We start from the raw sequence: 25394 nt of genomic DNA, 5'->3' as shown, positions 1-25394 counted from the left end.
TGACTGAGAAATGGAGACTGTGAACTTATCCATGATGGGTGAATATATCTGACTTGTCGTCCAGGGTCATTGCAGCCCTCAGCTTGAACCATGTTGAGTCTCACCCATGGTGCTTTTTAAAGGCAATTTGATATAAAATAAGTTGGTATAGTAACTCTTCTTTTGCTTAATTTTAAAATGGAAGTATACTGACTACCTCAGAATAGAGTCAAGTTCTTAAAGGTGGACACAGTGACTCATGCACTTCCTTTATCACCTAACTCAATCCATAGAGGACCCCCAAAGCAACATCACTGTAGGTCAAATTCTTCCCTGCTTTCTATTCATTATACCCATAATCTACTGAGAAAGCATTCCTCTCTGATGCTGCTGTGCACAGCTTCTGTATGAAATATGATCTATTCTGAAAGCAACCTTGTCCTTCTAGCAGTCGTGAAATCATAGTGCAGTGTTGAATTAAGGGATTAGATATCAAAAGAAAAGCATATGTGAGTGCACCTCTCTGTTCCTATAGTCCTACAGCAGTCCCTCAGAAGGACAAAACAAGACAGGCAGCCACTTGTCAAGGACGACTATCAGATACAGGTGATGCTGAGCAATAAAACAGCAATACCTCTTCCAAGAGACCCATCTTCAGGGGTCTTCCCCTTCTGTGGATGCTTTTCACAAATGTGGCCAACCCACAAGTCCTCTTAAGAATGCATTTTCTTAATGCATGTGGAATGTTAGATCCACTTATGGAGAAAGTGTGCTAAATTCAAACTGTCATGGGTTGCAGTTGAATCATTTAAGAATTTACTCAATTAAAAAAAATTCCAAAAAGGTATCATTTACCTAGAGTTGCCCTTGTTGCTGAATGGAGCGTGGCATACAGTGGAAAGACGTGATGAAGAAGAAAGGAAATGTGGTAAAGGAAAAGAACCATGCAGGACAGATTGTTCTGCCCCACCCAGCACAGCTTCTCATCCAGGAAGCCTTGCTTGTGCTTTAGCTTGGAGGAACAATCCACTTAGGCTTGATTTGTTTCTGAAATAAACTCTTTTCCTCCAAAGTATGTGGGTTGATATCCTAAATAATCGGCCATTTACACATGGAACAGACTGATGTGTTAGTGGCAAATATCTAGAGATATGGCCATTTTCTTTAGCCCATGTGAATTTCACCAGTGACTGTGAACTGCCTTAAGAACAGTCAGTGGGTAAGAGCTAAACATGGGCTGTTAACCAACTAACTGTCTGTATTTTTCCTAGCCTCTTATTTAAGAATCAGTGGTTTTTCTCAAGTTATAAACTGAAGTGATCCTTGATTAGATTTTGTTGCTGCTATGATTCTATTTAGTTTTTATTTTAAATTTTCTATATTTTATTATGTGAAATATCTTTTATATGTATCATGCCTATTAATCTGAAATTACTTGTTCCCAAACAACATTAACAGTTGAGGATATTTGTTAATGGCATGCATAAGTGGGAAATTAATAACCCATGTCTTCACTCCAAAAAATATGACGTGCAGTGAAATAAGAAAACTGTGATTTATGTACCAGGGACTTACCCCAGAATGTCCCCAGGAGAGTAGGTGATGCCACATGTGACAGACTGTTAGGAATGATAAAGGAGCAAGCAAACACTACCATGTGACAGTCCATCAGCTGTGCAGGATGGAGGGGAATGCCTTGTACAGCCCTCTGATTCTATTCTAAGTTACATTTTATTTATTCTCATTAGAAAGAATACAGCTAAAGAGGCAGATTTTGTTTCAATTTTGATCGATGGTCCAGTTGTCACATGACATTATTCTGCCAGTTGAACAGTGCACAGAAACATTTTGATCATAAACAAATCAGAATGCTGTCCACTGTTGCTTAGCTAAGGCAAATTTTTGTGTTAACACACTTGTAAAATTTCAGACAGGAATCTATTCCTGATGTTAAACCCATACTTGAGCATCTGAGCAAGCCAGGAGGATCTAGACTCTGGGCAAAGAACTCAGGCTCTCATGTTTGTTAATATCATCCACAGCTGTGGATTTCTTAGTTAGAGTTCAAAGCACAGAATATAGACAGGATGCATTTTGGAGAATCTAGGCTATTTAATCCTTTAAGGTAAGTACATCTTACATCAGTAGGGCCTCAGTTATTGGTGTGTTGGATAGAGATCTTTGTTATGGAATGGGCAGGTAGACATCTTTCCAACACAAGCAGGTAACGTTAGAAGGGTAAAGTGAAACTTGGTAGAGGTTTGTTACTCTCCTCTCTCAGAAAAATAAATTGGGCAGAATGACTGAAAGAGAAAAGAAAGGCAGTAAAGGACCATGTTAAAATTATTAACTTCTAGCCAACTTTTTCAAATCTTTAAGTTCTTGGAAAATGGGAAAATGATTCAATTATTTAAAAAGCTTTTAGAAGAATCCCAAGGACCACTGGTAAGGCACAGCAGGGAAGGGTTTCTCCTTCCAAACCAGACAAGCTGAGATAAAGGGGAAAAAAGGAAGGAAGGAAGGAAGGAAGGAAGGAAGGAAGGAAGGAAGGAAGGAAGGAAGGAAGGGAGGAAGGGAGGGAGGGAGGGAGGGACGGGACAAGTATGTGTTCATATTTGTGAATCTTCCAGCAAAGCAAAATGAGTTCACTGTTGAAAGAAGTCTGTGCTCTGTCTAGTACTTAGGAGAAGTGAGGGAAGGGTAACCAATAGTGTGGAGCACAGTACCAGCCACCACCAACATGACTGCTTCTGTTACCCCTTCTCCCCCTCCCCTCACAAAGATACCCAAACACAACCAAAAAAGTCTCAGGTTTGAAAAGCAGAGGCCACAGCTCAGGGCTACCTTTCAGTATGGACCTGACCTTAGTGTGTTTTGGCTGGTAGATGATTGATGGTCTGTGAAAAAGAAAAATAAGGTGAGAAGTTAATGTATCAGAGATTGTGGTGTCTGCAGCAGACTGTCTGCACAGTAGCCAAGTAGATTGTGCGAGGTCATGCAGTAGCTCCCTGGTCCATTGGTGTTAGTAATCACATCAGTGCTGATGCTACACACCTTATGTATATATGTTTGTTATCTTCAGAGTTTATTCTAAGTAAACATATACATACAACCTAACAATAAAATATTTCTTTCTTGCATTTTATACTGGTAAAACATTGGTTCATTGATTTAAAATGTTAAATTTTGGGTATAAAGGAACATAGTTGTTCAAATCCTTCATGTTGATGAATCCTACAATAAAATTAAAACTTAAGTCTGTCATTCAATTCAAGAGACATACTCTTAGAGAATATTTTATTTAAGCTATTACTGACCATAATTGAGTCAAATTATGTTGTTTTCCCTAGAAGCAATTATATCTTATGATGCACAGTGCTCTTTATGTCTCATTTATCATTAGTTTATAAAACAAATTTATAAACATAGTAGAGTAGTTGTATTTATTTCATTTTAACTAGTATATAAATTATGTTCAGCTGTGACTAATCTTTAAGGAGCTGAATTTCTCTCAATGACTGCTATGTCAGATATACTCATGGACGTTTAGGATTTGATAAACAAATTGTTTTCCCCTTAGTTGATACCTACTAAATGTACCCCCGACTTTTATAAATTGTGGCATAATATTGAGACTCTGTAAGCAAACATGTTCAGTGACAGCAAAAATCATATGCCACTATTAATACTGGCCAGAAAAACTGTGCTCTGCAAAGTTACAGAGTTTCAGAAAACATTTAATGTGCAGATTAAACATGTATGGAAAATAAGTAAAGCAAGCATGAGTTGAGTATTTGTTATATAATATGCTAGGGAACAATGTACTTTAGACTTGAACTTTTGCTTTATTTGATACGTAATATTTTTTATGTATGTATGTGTTGTTTTTTTAACTGGGTATTGAAGCCATATTTTCCTGCATTCTAGACAAATGTTCTGCCACTGAGCCACAACACCCAGCTATTTTTTTTAAAAAAAAATAATTTGTACTTATGAACTGAGATATCTTGGGGATGAAGCCCAGATCTAAATGTTATTTCTGTTTCATAAATGCCATATATAGCTGTAAAGTAGTTTCATGTGACATTTTGATATACCTGTATTTCTGCTGCCACCTACCACATGAGGTTAGATGTGGAGTTTTCCACTTATACAACAAATCAAGGCTCAATATATTTTGAATATCGGAGGTATTAGCATTGCTGTTTTGGTATTTGAATTGCTGAGCCTCTTTTTAATAAACATTTCTCTATGGATAATATAGTTATTTGAAGGATGCTCTAAATGAAAGGACACTGTAAGACTATTTTAAAAGCAAAATTACCTTTATATCTTTTTAGAAATGTTTTGCAAAGTTGCACTGCAGTTTTTAACATTTTGAGTTTATAGTGTTAGTTCATAATTATAGGGAATCTGAACGTGTTGACAGAAAGGGACCGGCAGTGTATACATTGCAGGTGTGAGAATGAGCACCTTTTGCCTGCCCCACCTCCAGAGACAGGCTGAATTCTAAGACTTCTAACATGTATGAGCATACCATCTTTAGATCAGGGTGGTTTACGATCATTACGTTGCTCTCCGTCTTGGTGTGCACGTCACCACCTGAGTCCAAGCCATCTGACCCTGTCAGAGTCCTTCCATTTCAGTGCTCTACTGCCAGCAGGGGAATGAGCTGTCAGAGACAAGAAGGAAATTCAGTTCAGCATTTCTTAGTTATCTGGGCTGGTTAAACCTTCCTTAGTCTCACACGGGGCCAGTTTCTTTTAGACATTTGAATGCAGTTCAATTAAAAAAAAAAAAAAAGCTTCCTAGTAACAGTTTTCTTAATCCTTGTGCACAAGGAAGCTTAAAGCATGACTACATGGGAACTCTTGCAAAGTACATTTGACCTCTACCCTGCAGATGTGTTCCGTAGCTTAACGTTCTAGCTCAGCAAGCTGTAAAGTCCTTGGAGCAGCTCCCTAGGGATACTTTCTATTGACTGAGAAACAAAGTTAAAAATGAAGGTCTAGAGAGGGAGAGTCTGGGGTAACCATTCTGGGAAATTTGGGTCAGGCCTAGCCCTACAGATAGAAAAAGGTCACCAGGTTATTTACAACATCCACTTCCAGCTCCCTGGTAGAAAACAGGTGTATGCGTCACTTCTGTTGACAAGATAAGCCCAAGTGCTTCACATTCCTGCTTCTCATAGTGTTTGTCTGGGAGCACAAGGGCCTCATTTCCTCTGCATCCTGCCTTTGTCATTCACGTCAGTTCAGCACTGGCAATTGTGCAGTTGCTGCTTGAGAGATGATGAGGATTTTTAGCTGTGTGGACGACACCCTCCCCTGTGTGTCCCACATTTTCCCTTGGCACAGGAAGCGCCACAGCAGAGTAGCTTCCCTTCTCAGTCACCACCCACATCTCCACATTCAGAACTGTGACTGGCATGGAGCTGGCCCTCATGTTTGGTGTTGCTGTTCAGATAATAAAGGTATGCTTTTCTTTCCTGGAAAGCAAAAATTGGTGAACAAAAGTAGTCCTAGTAGTTCCCTGTTTCTCACAAGGGAAAAACAGTGATGCTTCCTTTGTAAAAGTATCTATGGTACCACTGTTAGTGATCTCTGGTTACTGGTTGTATCATCCTGACTCCCTCAGCCCTTTGATTCTGTCTTCCTTCTAGAAAGTCAGTTCCTATTCAGACAGGAATCAGGCTAATGGTATCAAGCAGCTTAGTAATGTTTTTGCTATTCACTACTTAAATGAACATATACAACTCCTGGATTCTTGAGTCCTGTTGTATAAAATGAAAGCACTGGACTCCATTATCTCCAAGATGTATCTCAGCTAAAAAAACAAACAAGCATAGTTTTAAAATTTTGTTTCATGTAAAGAAGCCACTGTAACTATTATGACAAATATGTACCATGTGGAAAGTAGTCATCTTTTTATTTTCTCCAACCTGATGAAGACACCATCAGGTCTCACTGTAGCATCATATCTGATAGACGTGTGGCTAAATATGAACACTCTGATCAGGGTCAATGTAAGCCTTTAAAATGTGTTTGTGTTGTGTATTTGTTGCCTTGTGTCAATGAGGTCCTGGTCCTGGCACTTCCTTAGCAGTTGATAGCCATACTTCTAATTCTTTGCTGCTAGTAATGTCTATAAAGGAATAATGCCTGCTAGTGGGGTGTCACAAGAATACAAGGATATCACAAGCAAAAAAAAAGTTTATTTTTGTTCTCATAAATCGTGATATTTTTTGAGCATAAAATATAACAAATGAATTTACAAGGCTCCTGCTATCTTCATCATGTATTCCTATAGGATGAAAACTGCTGCTAAGAACTTAAATCATTAGTGTCTGGTTCCCACACACAGAGGTCCTGAATTAATTGGTCTGATATGCATCCTGCAAAAAGGAATTTTGAAATACCTGAGAATTAATGTGAAAACATTGTTCTGAATAACCACACACACACACACACACACACACACACACACACACACACACACACGTGCGCGCGCATTTTCTGAAATGTAAACAATGGCCAGGCTACCAGACAAAAGCTGAGCAGCTACTACAGTAATATCAACTTAATCTTAGTATTCTTAGGGTCTAATTTTTTATCCAGAATATAGTAATCTGAATTATTTTAAATGCATTTTTAGCACTGGACAATGAACAAATTGCTTGGAAATATTTTTGAAATAAACCCTTTGTCTTAGTTAGAATTTCTATTGTTGTGAAGAGACACCGTGCCCACAGCAAAGTCTTATAAAGAGAAACATTTAATTGGCATTGTCTTACTGTTCAGAGCGCTACTCTGTTATCATCATAGCAGGAAGCATAGCTGCCCACAGGCAGGCATGGTTCTGGGGAAGTAATTGAGAGTTCTGCATCAGAATCATCAGGCAATAGGAAGAGAGAGACGCTAAGCCTGGCTTGGGCATTTGAAATCCCAAAGTCCACTTTCAGTGACGCACTTCCTCCAAACCAGACCGCACATACTCCAATAAGGCCACACCTCCTAATTCCATTTCCATAATCATTCAACTATGAGTCTATGGGAGCATTCTTGTTCAAACCACCACACCCTTTGACTATTTTCTGACAGGAAATAAGGAGCTTTGAGTTGGAGTAATTTTATCTCATGTTTTATGCAACAGCAGACTGATGTTGGTATTCAGCCTTACACATAAGCAAGGCAACATCATCATATAGAGTATACACTGTTTTGGCTAGCTAAAGAAAATTTACCTAAACATAAATAGCAGACAACACAAGTAAATAATAGTTTTTAAGTTTACAAACAATTCTCTACATACCTCAAAGTAATAAGTTAAAAAACCCTTTTATAGGAACCACTCCTAAAAGACTCTTGTCTGTTCAGAGCCTCTCTCAGTGTAGTGGAATAGTGTCGTGAAGAAGGGAGCCACTCCAGAACTAACTTACTTTCCTACTTTGATCTTACAGATAAAGACACTGAGATGCTCAATTACAGGTCCCTGTTAACTAGGCGTCAGAACAGAAGTAACTTTATATTCTGTATCATGGGCCTACGTTTCCTTCTTACTCCATGCAATTCTCTTAGGTTCACCTCTTGGGTGTGAAATGGCTATTCTGCCATTTATACTTGTTCTAGAAATTGGGTACAGATGATGCAAACTGCCCAGTCCTAAGTAACAGTTCTTTAATGCTGTTCACAAATAGGTAGTTCAGATTCATTTGGATTTCTCTGTAATTAGCTTCCATATTAGTACTTTATGACCACATGTCAGAAGTAAATATGTGATCACATCTTGTATTGTTTCCTATGGTCTTCTGCTGTTATACTAATACTTTTCCCATCTCCAACTGGCTTTACTTTTGCAGCTTTGAGCAGTAATTCAGTCCCCTACGCCTCCCTGATTGGCTCTGTGTCCTCCCTCTCTAGCCAAACCACCACTCAGTCCATATATGATAATAACTCTCTCCCACGATTCGCTCGAAAAGGTCTAAACATCTTTGTCTCTATTACCTTCTCTGTTAAAGCACTGCAATGATGTCCACTTCAGCCCATTCCCATGTCCAGATCAGTCTAACATCTCTGTGCTTCCGCATTTCCATTCTTTTCTCCGGGGAGTGCCTCATCTGGATGAGCTCACTCTTAATTACTCGATTGTTGTCACCCACCCCCCACCCCCACCCCTGTCTACCAAAGAATGTAAATTAGTTTGATTCTACCATCCATGGGAAAATTTTCAGAAAGGCCTCCAAAATTTTGGTCTGAATATATAATTATATCATCAACAAAGAAAATCTACATCTAATCAACTCATTTCTGTTGGCTCTCTACCAAAATTTTGGTTCCTATGAGTAGACATTTACAGCCATGAACACAAAGCCACCATAGATCACAGCACTGTGCTAAGCACAGAATAATTTTCTTGAAGGAGCAAAGTTGTTTTGTTTTGTAACTTAATTTACCATAACCATTGATAATTTGGCATTTCAGATCCAGGAACTTAAGGGGTGACTTTCTCTAATGACACCATTTCTAAAGCACTCCTAAGAAGTCCTGTCACATTGGTCTAATGGTCATCCTTCCAGCCCGTTACCCTCCAGAGTTACAGTGACAGCAGAGCATCACCAGAGCTTCCAGTTGGAGCTCCCCGCTTCTAATTTTCTACTTCAGATGCTTCCCTGGGGGCATGTTAGTTCACTGTCTCAATCCAGCTGGAATTTGTGTCTCTTAATATCCGAGTCAGCAATTCTCTCTCATGGTGCACTTGCAAAATTCATCTCAATGAGACAAGATCAAATCATGTGAACAGAGGGGGAAAAGCATCAGAAAAACACAAGAATCATCAAAATTAACAGCAGATTATTTTTAACAAACACTGTGAAATTAATGTGTCTTCAGCTGGCCGACTGAACTAAGATGTATTTGGCCCCTCTGCTTTCTTTTCTTTTCTTTCCTTGTTTTTTCATCTATCATATGCTTATTTTCCCGAATTCATTTCACATGAGGGACAAAGATGTTTACACCTGAAGTGGCTTGTAGGTTTGCTGGGGGTTGAAGAGTGAGACATGTGGGGGCATAATACCTCTGTGCTGTTGTGTGATCATACGTAAATGACTAGACGGCTGCAACCCCAGCCTCTACAATCTGCTACTAGTGGAAACATTTTTGAAGTTCAGTTTGCTTTGGTGTCCGTGTGTTGTCGGTAGCCATTGTCATGAGCTGTTGTGCATGTCCTCTTCTGTGTCCATATTTGCATGTGAATGTTGTCACCTGACATGTTTGTGAAATACTAAAGTGATCCTCATCTATATGTGGTAAACCCTGTACAAGCTTGCATTGTATTAGTTCTTTATAAAGGTGTATCATGCTATCCATTTCATTTTTTAAAACATACCCATTCAGTTTTTTTATTTTTATTTACACCATCATTTCCTTTGCAGGTTCAGATGTTTCCGGTTACCCTGGTAACCTTCATTTTTCAAGTTAGTTTTCTTTGATTATACATAAGTCATTTTCTGTTTCCTATCAGGCTGCTCCTCCTCCCCCTTCAGGCCTTCTTCACTGTCTGTTCCTTGGTTGACTTTACACCATTTAATTCCACACAATTTCCATTTCACACAGTGCAGGAGAAGGAGTCTGAGATGGCATAACAGTAATTACTCAAAGCAGAAGTTGACATCAGGCCCGACTTTTCAGTTTTTCCTGCTAGCTAACCTCATTGATTCATAGCGCAGTTAACCCTTCCTTCCACACTAGGAATGCTAGTTTGGGGAATATGCTTGGTGAATTTCTTACTTGGTGCCCAAATCCTCCCATTAGAGCATGTCCTGCTTTGAGTAACCAGACTATCTGCCTGCTTCTTCGCATAAAACATCTTTACTACTCACATGATCTCGGGCCATTTCTAACTACAGCATTCACTGTGTTTTGGAAGTGTTAACATCATGTGGTTTTTATTCAAATATGTTTCCTCTTCATTTCTAATAGGTATGGCTAGCCATCCTCCAATCCCTATCTTGGAACTTGCAGATCATATTGAGAGGTTGAAAGCAAACGACAACCTGAAGTTTTCCCAGGAATATGAGGTAATACACTTCTTTATGTGACAGAACTGCCAATGAATGCCTGCCTTTGTCTTTGTCTAGAAAGTTAACATCAGTACTTTTTTATTGAAATACAACTCCAAATCAGATACAATTTCTATAAATAAGCAATTAAATCATTATAGTAACTGGATTTTATAGGTATTGTTGTCTATTTTTTCAGTGTAAATTGAGTGATATTTGTTCTTTCTTTTCTTTTTTTGGATATTAAGTCCATAAAATATTCTGACTCAGTAAACTTCTAAGTGTTCCAAATTGGTGAAAATTAATTTATTTGTGGCGGGAATTTTTGCTGAGGAACGGTGGTGCACACCTTTAATCACTGCACTCAGGAGGCAGAGGCAGGCAGAGCTCTGTGAGTTTGAGGCCAGCTTGGTCTACAGAGTGAGTTCAGGACAGCCAGGGATACACACAGAGAAACTCTGTCTTGGAAAACAAACAAACGAAGAATCTTCACTGAAAAAGTCATAATATATCATATCATCAGGAATAAGTAGCCCTTTTATTTGGCTTATTTATTCCATGCGCATGTGTTACGTGTGAGTGTGCATATGTGGAAATCTGAAGACAAGTTCCAGGAGCGTGGGATTCTGGGAATCTAGGCTGCTTTCCTGCTAAGCCATCTTGCTGGCCCCTCAAATATGAGATTTCTAAATAAAATGTTTCTTATGGCCTGAAAACTCTGCACTTGAATCATCAGCCACTGTGGAAAAGAATGCTAGTGCCAAGATTATCAGAAATGTGCCTGTTTCCAAACTAACTAGTATCGTCAAATCCCAGAGTCCTTAAAGATTCTATGTGAATTTTTGGTGGTGTGTGTGTGTGTGTGTGTGTGTGTGTGTGTGTGCTGTGACTGTGATATTTTTAAGCAACATGTTATAAACCTGGCCATTTTTAGTGGTCCATAGCAACAAGGGTCCATGGAGAAACCTGTTCATGTGTAACTACTAAAGGAGCATCATTGTTCTTGCTTTTTATGTGTTTCAGCACAAGATTTAAATATATCAAAAAATTCTTCTAATTGTTACAAACAACAGGAGAGATTTCAGGGACTGGCTTACTGGAAGACTTAAAGATGGCTCTTCCTCATAACCTTTCTTTGTCTTTGCTGCATCAGGTTCAAAGGCAGTTGTCCAAGATGATCTTTCTCTACCATGTGTAAAAGTCTGTCCTATCACATGCAGTGAGGAATCTCTAGATCTACCCTTGAGGGGCCAGAGAAATGACAGATCTCAGACATGCCATATCTGAGAATGTGAAGCAGAAAGCCCAAGGCAATCTACCTACATAGCCTTCCTAAATTCTTCAACTCTCTTTCTCTGCCTCTCTGTCTTTCTCACTTTTACTTATTTCTGTTTCTTCCTTTCTTTTTAATCACCCGCACCCATTGTCCAGAGTTGGTGATTGAATCCAGGGCTGATGTGAATTAGAGACTGCTCTCACACTGAACAACAGAGTCGATATTTACTTTTTATTTTGAGACAGGATCTCATTAAGTTTCTCAAGGTATCCTCAAACTTAGCATCACCCTATCCACTTCCTGAGTGGACCATAGAACTGGGCTTCCTAATTTTATGCTGGATAAGCAAACCGTCTGAATTGGTGTCTATTGCTATTCTGTATCCTTCACCAGTTTGCATATTGGAACATTTTTGTACTATTTGATAGAACACAGAGCTAGACATTTTTCTTTCCAGTGTGCTCAGTCATAGTTTCCTTTTTTCCTCTTAAAGCATTCTGGGAAATTAATACTGCACCAAATCTTGTCTTATATTCTCAAAGCCTTGCTTCTCACCTCTTCACTGTTTTTTTTTTCTCTAAAGTATAGCCCATCTTGTTAAACCTTTAATATACATCCAGTGCCTCATTTCCAGTTTGAGGATAAATATTGAGTTGTAGCAATGAGAAGGAAAATATATGTAGAGTAAATCCTGTGGCGAAAGAAGCTCTTAATTTAAGGGTCACTTTTCACCAATCAGAATCTTCACTGTTCTTTATTGTTAAACTGTTAAGTATTTATTGTTTGTCTGTATATTTTCTTCATGATTCTACTTCAATTCTTTATTTGTAATGATGTAATAGACCACAAACATTAAAAATATAATCTTTCAGTTGATCGATAAGCCAACACTTGACTTACTTCCAGGAAACTCCAAACCTCTTCAGCAAATGGACTTGTATCCATTGAATAAAGTAGCTGGCCTCTCTTAAATATAGAAAGTCTCAAGAAATGTGCCATGTCACGCTAACCTAATGATCATTTAGATCAGAAGCACTTCATACAAGTAGCCTTGAACTGCGTGCTGGCATTACTGCCATTAGCAGCTCCCTGAGTCACCTCAGCCATTGACATGATAGTGCACACAGACTCTTCACCGCTCGTCAGTAAGATGATCTGGGATTAAAGCTCCCTGGGCAGGAATTGACTGGACTGTTTCTTAACAGCCATGAAGGAGATATTTAAGAGGTGTACTCATCTGTGGTAATAAGAATAAAGCCTTTATATAATAATATCAGAGCCACACTTTGGGAAATTATTTTCTTATTAGCTAGCATATAAATTTAAATATGTTTTTAACTGATTTTCAGCAAGAAAAAAATAAAAGGAAAAACTTGTTACTTTCAAGCACCTCACTATTTCTACTCAATCACTGTGGATTAATGTTTATTGAAACTGCTTAAGCTGATTAAAACAAAAATTTGTCACTGCAATTTGAAACAAACCAAGGTTAAAAGCATGAAAGTTGTTTACAGTGGTCCTGAGGACACAAGTCAAATTACACATCAAGTCCCATCAATGAAGTCAATGACAGATGAAAGTATAGCCTGGAAATATCTGAATACAAGGTTAAGTCATGTTAAATGCTATAGGTCGTCAATGCTTTAAGCTTTCATGTTCTTATATAAGAATAAAAAGTAACTGAAATATGAGTAATCTCATTGTTAATATATCATTTGTCATTTACTAAATAAAGTCTACTCTCAGAGTCAATTGATTAGACTTACAAACATATAAAACTAAAAACAAGTGCAGGTTTTGCAACACAGATGACATTATTTTGATTATTTGGAAGTCTAGTTTATTTTAAGTTCAGATACCTAGATGCTGGCATAGTAGAACGTGTCAATAATCATAGCATGTAGGATGTTTATAATCATAATATATTTAAGCCTATCCTGGGCTATGTATAATGAGTCTCTGTCCTCAAAAATTAAAATAATTTTTTCATGGATTCCACCTTAAGTAAAGTGACTCGGTAAACCACTGTAGCCATGGTTCTTTATTTTAAAAACAGCACTAGGAGAACATTGGTGAAAGTTCTAGGAAGCCCTCATTTTGAAAGATGACATCCTTTGTTGAGGATTATGCAAGATAGAAGATGATTTCCCCCCTTCACTGCTTCTTGTGATGGCAAGTACATTTAGATTCAGTTGGCAGACATCATCAGAGTCATTATTAGCAATGCATATATATAAATATGCACAAATACATCTTACACGAGATGCACTGTGATACCATTATGAAAAGCTGTATGTATAGAAAGAACATTGAGTATACTGGTGATGGTATTGTTCATCTTAGAGAATTAGGTGACATGAAATTAGACCAGTATGGAAGGCCAAAATTTGTCATGAGCTTCAAATGCTGTGGCAATGGTGAGTCTTAAGTGTTTTGATGGTAAGAAAGGCATGAGATTTACTTCAGATTTGCATCTTGGATTGGACACTTTGCCCTGTTGTAGATTTGCACAGTGGCATACCATAGTAAGTCCCTCATCTATAAACTGTATGTTAGGAGAATTAGGAAAATCATGCCTGTAAGTATGTAAATGGCAGTTTTAAAACGAAAAGGTTTTTATAAAGGGAACCAGTAAAAGCTGGTAATTATGTCCATTATTTTAAAAGCATTAAGTATGTATTAAAAGGTTAAGATTGTATATTAAGGTCTTATTGTGCCCATTCTGAAGAAATTCATTCTCTCATTAAACAGGTATGCCAATGAATTGTTTTTACAGTATAATCAGTCTTTTGATTAAAAACTTTCTCAGGTTTTGATCATAATTTAGAGCATATTTACAAATTCCTTAATAACATTAATCTATCATGTGTATAATGCACACTAATATAGAGAAACTGTGGTAAAGACCAACAGTTAGGAGGATCATAGATAGCAATGCTGGTTTAGGAATAGATAAGTTTGAACTCAAAAGTGTATAGTTTTCTGCCATCTATGAACTGCCAAGGCAAGGTGCCCTTCTAAGCAAGACTGGTAGAAGTAACTTTCTCTCTTAACTCTGGAGGAGTAACTTTCTCTCCTTTTCCCTGTGAAATAGATTGGGTAAGCTATTGATATAGACAGATTTGCTCTGTCCAATGAGTCAGGGACCCCGGCATGCAAGTATTCAAGGGATCATGATTGAAGTGCTTTAGGAAGATAAAAATAAAACCTGACTTCCAATTTGGTTCTCAACAGTTTTTCAGTTTCTCCAACTCGCAAATCCTAATTTAAGTACAGTCTAGTTTTTAAAACTCTGGTCTAAATTGAGAGATTAACCTGCCTTAAAACACAGTGACCAACAAAATCCCTTCAAATTCCTGACAGCTTGCTTACAATTTCTTTAAAAGCATTTTTACGTTATTTGAGAATTTCATTCATTTATTCACTGTATTTTTCTCAAATCCACTCCGTAATCCCTCCTTTATGACTCTTACCAGAATTGACACACTTTGTCTCTTCTCAATTTTCATATATATTTTTTCTTAACCCACTGGGTCCAATTAGTGCTTTCAATATGGGTATGGTTTTAGAGCCATCCCCTGGAGCAAGAGCAACCTACCAGGATCCATATCTCAGAAGAAAACTGACTCTCTCCCCCAACAGCCCTGAGTACCCCAGCTGTGGACATTGCTTCATTGGGCGCCAAACTCCACACACCCTTGTTTTGTTCTGGTCCTGTGCATGCTGTGAGTTCATAAGTGTAACAACCCTGACATGTTCAGCGAACACGCTTTCACAGTAGTCTTCCCAGATGCTTCCTTTGGTCTCACGAGAGCATGAACTATTACGGGCTAACTAACCAGTTTCTGATGGAATTTAAATTCTCTCTAGACGTTCCCCATCCTCTTCTGGTGGTCACTCAAACACAGTTGTCAAAAATATTCTATCGGGAACTCACCAAGGCCAGCTGGCATGGGTCTGAAAAAGCATGGGATAAATCCGGACTAGCTGAACATAGAGGACAATGAGGAATACTGAGAACTCAGGAACAATCGCAGTGGGTTTTTGATCCTACTGCACGTACTGGCTTTGGGGGAGCCTAGGCAGTTTGGATGCTCACCTTTGGAGACCTGGATAGAGGTGGGCGGTCCTTGGGCTTCCCACAGGTCAGGGAACCCTGATTGCTCTTGGAGCAGATGAGGGAGGGTGACTTGATCGGGGGAGGGGGAGGGAAATGGGAGGCGGTTGAGGGGAGGAGGCAGAAATCCTTAATAAATAAATAAAGAAAGAAAGAAAAAGAAAAAAAAAGATGTTAATGATACCTTTTTCTATTTGTAGCATTACCTTAATATTCTTTATTAAAACAACTCTCTGCAATCCTTTTATTGGAATTAGAAAGTGACAGGATAGTGATTCTCAGAAGTCCTCACTAGAGTTCAACTTTGGCTTTTTTTTTTCTTGTCATAAAGCCCAAACTCAAGTTTTGCTACTATCTAAAGAAATGGATATCTATGATAACAATGATGTCACCCAGCCATTTATCATCTACATGTGCCAAAGATTTCTCCCAGTTCTCATGTCAGTGATCTTCCATCCCCTTTATGCCAAAAATAATGAGGCTCTTCTACAAAACTTTCCAGATATAAAAAAAAATTCTGATTTTATAGCAACATATATGTTATACCATTACATAATAAATTCTGAATAATGTAGTGTAGGAGATAAAATAATAAGATTAATGTTTCCTTGATGAATAATAAAATACATAAAGATATTTCTGATATATGTGGAGACATTAAGCATTGTTTAGGTAAAATTTTTAAATGTATGAAGACATCAGAATATGAGCTTAAGAAACAAAAATTGCCTGATATCACATCCTACTGTGTGATAGAAGTGAGAATTGATGCTGTGTTCTTATTTACTCCCTTTGAATTATCTCCCCTCGAGAAGGAAATCCTCTTCTGTATGTCCTGATTACAGAACCTAAGAACCATAACCTACTAAATAAAACTATTTCTGCTGAAACCCTCTGCAGATGCTGTAGTTACCACTTTGCCTTGTATAGTTATGCATCAGAATAGTTGGTGGTTTTCCTGAGACATGTTGATGGTATATTTATTTCATCTAGACATACTTTGTCTATCCCCAGTGGTAAATACTATATTTCTCCAGAGAAGAGACAAACATTGTCTGTCATCAAAGCAGTGACCACAAAAGAAAATATTTTCATCTTTCCTATAACAAAGATCTTGATATATTTGACCATGCAACGGTACATTCACAGGCACAAAACTATCCTCTATAAACCATTGTATGTCTGTGTGTGAGTGTGTGGGTGTGTGTGCATGTGTTCTACTTTTGAATCTGTTGGCTTTTTCTAGGGATTAACGCTTCTATTTCCCTGAGGAAATAAAGTGGTTAATAACAAAATTTGTTTTTTAACTTCTTTTGCAACATAGAAAATTGAAACATTTGCTAAGAGTCTGTTTTTCTTACTTTTTATTTTTGAACAAATTGTGGCCACTTATATAGTGGAATGAAAAATGAATAATTTCATGAACAAAAAAGGAGTGCAAATGTTTTACTCACTGGTATTGATAATTCAAATTGAGGAAGATGAACATCTAAACTTAGTAGTCAATGTGAGATTCTCCTGAAGCTGAAGAATTGTGAGGCAGGATTCTTTCCTACTTTCATAGAACATAATGCATCTACCCCTCAAGTTGGGTCTTGATCCCTCTCCCTGTCACTTAGGGTATTATATTTATTGAGCCAACAGTAGAAATAATACGGAAGAGTGGGAAACTGCACAGGCCTTGGTGTCAGATTACCACAATTTGGACCTTGGCTTCGGAGCATGAAAATAAACTTTGTACATAGTGATGCCCATTGGAGTTGCTGATAGGAATGCTCACTCATCTTCGGAAATGTTGCATGTTCCATTACATGTAAATAGTTTCAATGTTAAGATGCCACATAGTTTATAGACTACTAAGAAAGAAGCATTAATTCCATAATTATAATCTTGTCATGAGCTATAAGATGCCAGTCAATCAGAAATGTAACAGTATTGAAAAGAAATCTGTGTCTTAAAAGCAGTGAAACTCTGGCCTCTTTCTATTCATGGCCAAATCTCTAGGGCTTTGCTGAATCCAGTAAAACATGATATAATAGGGAAGAATAAAGAAATCTCCATAGCTTAAGCCAGCACCATTAGCTGTTACTGTTTGCTTTCCTACATTTCAGAACCATGCTGTGTTCAGACTTTCCTAGTCAAGTGTCAAGGCGTCTCAGCATGTTGTTGGCCACATGGTGACAAGTTTGCCATTGGGCATACAGCAAATGATTAGCCAAAGTGTATGCCTGGATGAATTTTGAAATAAACATTCAGTTCTCTCTCTCTCTCTCTCTCTCTCTCTCTCTCTCTCTCTCTCTCTCTCTCCCTCACACACACACACACACACACACACACACACACACACACACACACACACATACACACACCTCTTTCTTGTGATCAAAATTGCTATCACCAACAACAGGAGCCCATAGAACAAAGACTGTCTTGTGTAAAAGGAGCTGCTTTCCCAATCTACATCTCCACCTGGTTTATCAGCAGCACAGCCTTATTTTCAGACCCTTTTCTTTCAGAAAATAGACTGTTATTATCTTTAGATCACACAGAATTGAATACGTTTTAATGCAAACCCTTTAGATTTAACTCAAAAGTGCCTATTGATTAAACTCCCTATGTGGCCAAGGAAGATGGACAAGAAAGATGGACCTGGCAGTTGGCAATCTGAGAAGATGCTGTCTTTGGCCTATAGTTAAGAAACAACCTCACCAACCAAGATGTAACAGAAAAGAGAATCCCTTCCCAGCTGGCTGTCATTCTATATCTTGTAAACAAATGTAGCAGGACACAAAGACACAGCGGCTCATCTTAGAAGCACTGGCCAAAATCAGAGTGTTGATCTGTGCTGGGTCTTTCATTCCTGCTGAACTCATGCAGATATTAAGAACTCAGAAGGCAGCCAATTTACCAAGCTTCAGAGCTCTCTTCTATTTAGACTTTTCAAGTTGTTATTCCTAAATTCTCTTTAAAAAATTCATTGTTTTCTTATTTTCTTAGCAGCATCAAACTTGGTGTCTTCCAAACCCATGCAGTTTAGTGTTTACTTCTGTGAGCCCTACTCACCCCGGGAACCTTCACATCACATAGGTATAGTTGTCTGGTTTGCAGACCTTGCTCTAATCTAACTTCCCCTTTTCTGACGGTCTTTTGACCACTGCTGGACATGCCCTGGAGTGGCTTCCTACTTGCTCTCATGTGGAGCCCATGGCTCTTGGGAAACAATTAATCCTAACATGTCTGTAGTTCCCAAGGAAGCTATAACTTTAAGAGAGAACTACTGAAAGGATTGGAAAAGGTACCATTTTGAAGTTTTACTGTGGTTTTGAAATGAAGTTGGTATTTTATAGCCAGAGTGTAAATTAGTATTAGAAGCTGCAAGAGAACAACCAGCTATAGGAAGAGGTGTTGGAGTCCAAAAACTAGGCATCTTTTCAGTCATCCAGTTATGAGCTGTGTTGTTTAAATCCAGAACAGATGACTTTGCTTTGCCTTGGCTTCCTCTTATTTGCAATGAGATTATTGCTTGTCCTCGTTAGGATGTAATTAAGACAAACTGTGGTGGCACCTGGCCTCTCCTGCTCTGTTCTCAGGGCAGAAGTGGTCCTTGATCCCGGGGGTTCAGCACACTTGGCCAACATGTCAGCTATTCTGACTTTACCCACACAAGTTATTTTGCACTTTATCATATTTCCTTTTAGTTTTTCTGAAAGGGAGCTCCAAGGAATCAACTAGGCAACGGGAAGGGGTAAAGAGGATGAAGAGTAACTAAGATGTCCTTAGAGTTCTTTGTATATTTAAAAGGAGAGAACTATCTATATTAAAATATCCACAACAATCTAGCAAGTAATTCATGTTTACTGATTTGTCAAAGGCTATCCTAGGGTCTTTGCTGTTGTCTATGCCCCTAGGGAATAATCTTAAATCTCAAATATTTCTTTGTTTTATTTGGAATAAGAAGACTGAATAGCTTCTATTATTTGACAAACATTTAATGCTGAACAACAAAGGTCAAGAAGTGATCATATCTGGGATGAATCCCTAGTCTCCTAAGAAATCATGAATATCTATAACTAAAAAGGATAATGGGAGTGAGGTGGGAGTGGTGAGAGGCTTCCCTGAGAGAGGAAGATTATTGCAGTTGTAAGACTCCAGGTTAGGAGAGATGTTCATACAAAGATATGGATATGGAGCAAGGAATGACTTCCCAGAAGACTCTGTGCTATGATGTGGCTGCAAGTGCCATAACAGTCATGTTGCTGCGAGATGCCATAGATGGCACAATCTTTATAGGTCACCATACCAGGATCAACAGAGTATCCCAAAAGTATTTTCAAGTCAAGAAAATCACTTCCACTCATGAGCATGAAACAAGCCGAAAAAAATTTCCTGAAGGACCCACTCAATGCATCTGTATTTCTATTTCCCCAGACCCAAGCTTTGTGGGAGAATTTTAGTAATGCTGCATTGAGAAGCTGGAGTGAAGCTGCTGAGAGTTTGTTATCGAAATCACCAGGCTACCATTGCTTACCTGTGTATTTATTTTCAAATTTAAAAGTGGCAGTGGGAAGGTTCATTCTCATTGTTTTGTATGTTTGGCTAATGCTAAACTGTGGCTGAGCATAGGATCATGTTTGGGGAGTATATAGAAAATTAAAGACAAGGATCTGAGCTCTGAGACTTTGCCAGAATTTATAGATTTGGCTTTGTTTTATTTTATAATCATCACAAGAACAGCAGTTGAAGTATTCATACATACAACATAATCAAAACTTATTTCTCAATTGCTTGTGTTAAATCAGACATTCTTCAGAAGAGGTTCTGTCCAGAGGCCTAAGCTTACTCTTGACACTTCATTCATTCTTCTTCTCCTTGTTTCTTCTTTCTTTCTGTTCTTGCCAACTTGAGTAATTTTCATATTATCCTTTTCATTTTAAATTGTATAAGATTGATATAATAATAACATCTAGCCTCTCTACACACCCCACAAGGTAGATAGTATTCATGTGCCTAGCCATCTTGAAAATACAATATAAATTACAACTCCTTCTAATCATCCTGGAAGGTTCTATTAGTATAGCATGTTAGAAAAGAGGGCTCTGAGCACAGGGAAGTGAGGTAACTTGCCCGTCGTCACATCACTATTACTAGGTCAAGCTAGAATATAAACCATAAACCACCTGGTCTGATGTCTGGATCACATTGTAACCATAACAAACCATTGCTTTGGCTCACTCATTAAAGAAATTTTCACTCTGCCCATTTCTTTACTATAGTTTAAGCCCACTTTCCTAAGGTGGTCCCATGGCCAGAGATTAAATTCTATTGAACAGGAGGATTTTTTTCTTAGTGGGCCTTTACTGCTACTTTAACAAAGTTCGAGGGTAGCCAACACTGCATAAACCCTGCATCAGAATCCCTTCTCCCCAAAATTAAATTAGGAAACAAAACCAGCAAAACCATACTCCACCCAAACTCAACAACTTTTCTGTAGCCACGTGTAATAATTGTGAATGTCACTAAATCCTGCCCACTAGAAAAGAAGATGAAGAGAAGATTGCTTAAGGGACTAGAAGATATAGAAACAGTCTTGACTTTCAGATGGGGTGGGTAGCACTGAAGTGTTTCTCATCCTAGCATTTCAGTGGTTGATTTAACTGGCCTGTGAATCCTAAAGGTAAAAACATTTACCTATCAACAGCCTCCTTTCTACAAATGACAAATCATAACCCAACATCACTTATATATAATCTAAAATTAAAGAATATCTTGTTATTCTAATAGTCACATAACTTCACTAAAATAATATTATGTAACTCATCCTCTTAAGATTTTAAAAACATTTGTCTGTTCAAAATCCCCCATGTTATTTCAGTAACTTAACTTTAAGGAACTCCCAGTAATTGGAAAAAAATAGACTTTTAACTCCATTGATACAAATACTGACCAAATTTGATGGTAGAGCATACTAACTTTTTTTCGCACATTTTTTCTTAAGGTTCTGTAGTAGTGTTATGCTTGCTATAATTCCAGCTTTTATTTCCATGAAAGCATATCAGGTAGTACAAACAGGGCTGAAGGAAGGACAAAGCCCCAGTCACAGGCGATTCAGCTGGGATGCCTTTAAGCCTGCCTTCCCTCACCCTGTATTTAGTTTGCATAATTATTACAACATAGGATATAAGTGGATGTTACAGAGATCAGTTTGCCCTTTTGGTTTCCCATTGTGGAGTGCCCCTCCCTCGAAGGCTCTGTCTGTTCCACACTGTCTCTATGCAGAGAGCAGAAATGCCGCAGTGACTGAGGAAGTGTAATTAGTCTAGTTAATGAGCGGTGACATGCTGCCTCCCTTTGAATTCAGAGAAGCTAGGGTGCTGTCTCTGGGAAGGTGGGAATTTAACCCCCTCTCCGAGTAATTAATTGATGTCCTTGTCATCAGGAGAATAAAAATTTCACCCTAATTGTTGGTAATGGGGGATGTTACTGTGCAAGGAGGCATTGATTTCCTTGTGTCTTTCTTTTCTGTTCTTGCCATATTGATCCTGTCACAGCTCAGAAGTTCTCCTATTATCTTCAAAATAAATAAATAAATAAACCCGGCTACCTAGAGGCTGTAATTCAGGGGCACATACGTTCTACTGTTGAGATGTGGTTGAGGAGCCTAGTGTCTTTTAATCTAGTCTGCTTCTGTCACTTTGCTGGAGGGGTGACATTTCAGCTGCTTCTAGTGATGTCGCTGAGGTAATTCGGTAACTTTCATGTATTATGTGACAGATGATGTTTTCTAAGTGTACTCCCTTGATAAAGCAAGGAAAGTATTTCTGGGGAAAGTACATTATAGTATTGTAGATCTTAAGGTCATACTAACTTGTCTTCTGTATGAGAATTTAGGTTGGAAACTCAATGGGAAATTACCTTTCATCAAAAAAAAATCTTACATAACAATTTTTAAAGTATTTATTAAATATATGTATATTTATATTTTTAATGATTATGTGCACCACATGCATGCAAGTGTCCACAGAGGTCAGAAGAATCATTGGATACCCTAGGTTGTTTATGAGCCACGCTGTGGGTTCTGGAAACTGAACCTGAATTTTCTAAAGGAGCAACAAGTGCTCTTAACTGCTGATGCTTTTCTTTAGCCCCAAAGTAGGTGATTTTTATTAGTAGAAAGGAGCACAAATCAGTAAAGTTGTAAGCAAAATAAAGAATTTATGTGATGTATGTTATATGCTCCTGTTTTGTTTTGAGACAAGGTGTCACAGCATACCCCAAGCTGCCCTTGAATTAATGGTTCTCCAAACTACTACATAGAGAAGTCCATCTCTTGCTCTCTCCTGTTAGCTCTCACCAGTAGCTTCAACAATTTTCCTCCAGTTTTGTCATTAAAATATTTGGATGAAAAGAACACTTTGCTTCCCTATGACTTTATCTGTCCTTGGTATCATTTGTTCTTGAAAGAGTTATAGCCTTTTTGTGTTTGATCTATAATTATTGCCACAGCAACTAGCTACAATGCCACAGAGCAAGGACTAGAATTTTTGTTAGAAATAGAGCAAGTCTGTGACATGAAGCTGCTCATTCTTTTCATGTATCACACAAAACAAGGAAGATCAATTTGAAAATTATTAGGTATTTTTGTAAATAACTGTAAGAACACTATTCCCAGCCTTGCTAGCGACCTCTGGGCTTTGAGAGTTTAGAATCCAGCTGCTCTTCTACAGCAAGATTAACTGCCTTCTTCATATTTGCTGGCATTGTGGTAAACTATAGAGTAGAAGGTGAATAATGTACACAAGCCTCATACACAAGGCCTTGAATTCAGCATCTAATGGTCGGTTCAGGGTTTTTTGTTCTGTTTTTTCTGTTATTGATTTTTTTTTTCAGAAGAAACTTTAGTTCTGCTACAATTTTGTTAGGTGTCAAACACCATGTAGCTGTGAGTTTTACTTTTCTGTAATTAAACGTGGATTCTGTTTATTATATTTTCTATGTTCCCTGGTAAAGAATGATAGGGTTTTTTTTTTCTTTTTTCCGGCATTCGGGAAGCTCAGAGGTTTAGTGCCGTTAAAGCAGGAGCAAAGGTCTCAGAACTGTTCTTCAAAGTCTGTATTTGCTCATTCCATGCACAGAAAAATAAGTACTTCAGGCTCCTATGCTTTTGGAGCCGTTTCAGAGAAATTCATTTCCCACCTCGTGCTCTGTTACTTGAGTGTATGTAAAATGAGATTAGGGAACAACATTTGTTCTTTATTACGTTTCCCTGGCTGAACTACTTAATGTTTCTGTAGGCTGTGGGAGCGGTTGAGAAGCACAGCATTGGAGGCTACAATTTCAACCAAATTCCCCCAGCTGGCCAAAATGCAGGGCTACAGAGAGAAATGTGGGCACTGCCACGGTATCATATAGATCTTATGTTCTGCTCACTCTCTAAATCACTGATTAAGGTGCTCCGCTTGTTTTTAATATCTGTCTTGGAAAAGGAGGATTTGTCTTTCAGAGTATACCGTTTATATTCATTTCTGTGATCATATTGCTATTTTTTAAAGCATGGTTAGCCTGCCTCCTTGTATTTTGTTTGCTCTCCTGTTCTATTTTCAAAATGCATCTTTCACTTAGAGTTAGCTATAATCAGCCCGATATAAGCAGACTATCTCCTCTCTAAAATATCCCCTTAAAAGCAATACATGTTTGAAATAAAGTCAGATTATTTTTTATAATAAAGTTCTCATTTGCTTTTAATTATTGATATGCTAATAGTAATTTTTATTTTGTGAAAGGAATCCATTTTCCAATGACATTAAGAATGATTAAACAAATAGATAAATTTCCTAGGAAGTTTATGATTTTTTTTAGATATGTCCAATGTCAGATCTGAAAAAAAAGTATTTTTAATCTTCTGGCATACTCGCGGCCTTGTTTAGTTTGTCACATTTGAGGGAAGTTTAGCCAATGAATCCCTTTCAGTCGTATCAATAATTGATGCTGAAAGCTGATGGCTGTCATAATGGATGGGGAGATATTCTGAAGCCTCTCCCACTCCTTCCACCAGGCTCACATTATTTAACTACATGTTATGACCTGATGGATGAAAACCGCATAGGTTTATGGGTATTTTATTTTTAGCTACACTGCGGTAGCGATTTCACAAATGGCAGAGATATGTTGTGGGCTGTATTTCTGTGAAGGACCTTATCATGCAGTTGAAGGAATATGGACCAGCTTTGTCATGGCTCCTGCCAGTACTCTGAAACCAAGCACAGGATGCTCATCATTTTGAAGTCAGTCAGGACTACATGGAATATTCTAGACCAGTGTGGACTCCTGTGTGAAAGCTGGCTTTCAATAAGGCCACACACACAAAGGATAAGTGAGAATGATAAATTTAAGCAAGTTTTAGAAAACAGTCATTAGACTGTATTTAGTTCATTGCCACCGGGAAATACTTTAATGTTGGATGTTAGATACATGAGCAAATGCTTGAGAATCTGCTCAACTCAAAAGTGGACTGGGAATGTGGGATTGGTGCAAACCCTTTAAGAAAACAAAGATTTACAGAAACAGAAATGTTTAGAAAATTCTGTCTAGGTAAGGAGTATTCCAGTGTGGAGTCAGAACTGAGAGCCCCTCTCACATGCAGAGTGAAAAATAATCAAGGATTGAAATTCAGGATTACTCATCACGCCTGATTGTGGTATCACACTTAATAGTGAGTGGCATGCACCATGAAGGGCAGAGCATGGCAGTCTCTGACTTTGAAGGACCTTAACTGAGTGTAAGTAGTGTGATGCTATCACACAAGGATGATTGAAAATGCATCCCTCTGAAGAATTTGCCAAGCCTTTTCAGAGAAACCCGCTTCTGTGGCCACATTCTTTTATCTGTGTTTAAATCTCAGGTGCTGCTCCTATGTCGTCTTTGCACACCTAAATGCACCTGTCGTGGGGTTTTGTTTGCACTGCACT

General features: G+C 38.2%; 1 protein-coding gene across 33 annotated transcripts in view; it reads left to right on the top strand.

Annotated features, from left to right (window-relative positions):
* Positions 1–25394, top strand: part of Ptprd (protein tyrosine phosphatase receptor type D) — a 2195185-nt gene that overhangs the window by 2083861 nt on the left and 85930 nt on the right. For 24 of the 33 annotated variants that reach the window (XM_075945536.1, XM_075945538.1, XM_075945537.1 and 21 more), the window contains 2 exons: positions 9410–9451; positions 9957–10054. In XM_075945536.1, coding sequence (XP_075801651.1) covers positions 9410–9451; positions 9957–10054 — 140 coding nt within the window. The remainder of the gene's footprint in view (positions 1–9409; positions 9452–9956; positions 10055–25394) is intronic. The other 9 variants (XM_075945568.1, XM_075945570.1, XM_075945557.1 and 6 more) reach the window with 1 other exon arrangement.

Source organism: Microtus pennsylvanicus, chromosome 13 (genome assembly GCF_037038515.1).
Source record: "Microtus pennsylvanicus isolate mMicPen1 chromosome 13, mMicPen1.hap1, whole genome shotgun sequence".
Taxonomy (NCBI): Eukaryota; Metazoa; Chordata; class Mammalia; order Rodentia; family Cricetidae; genus Microtus; species Microtus pennsylvanicus.
Note: the sequence above shows the minus strand (reverse complement) of the source record. Positions and strands in the feature narration are given on the sequence as shown.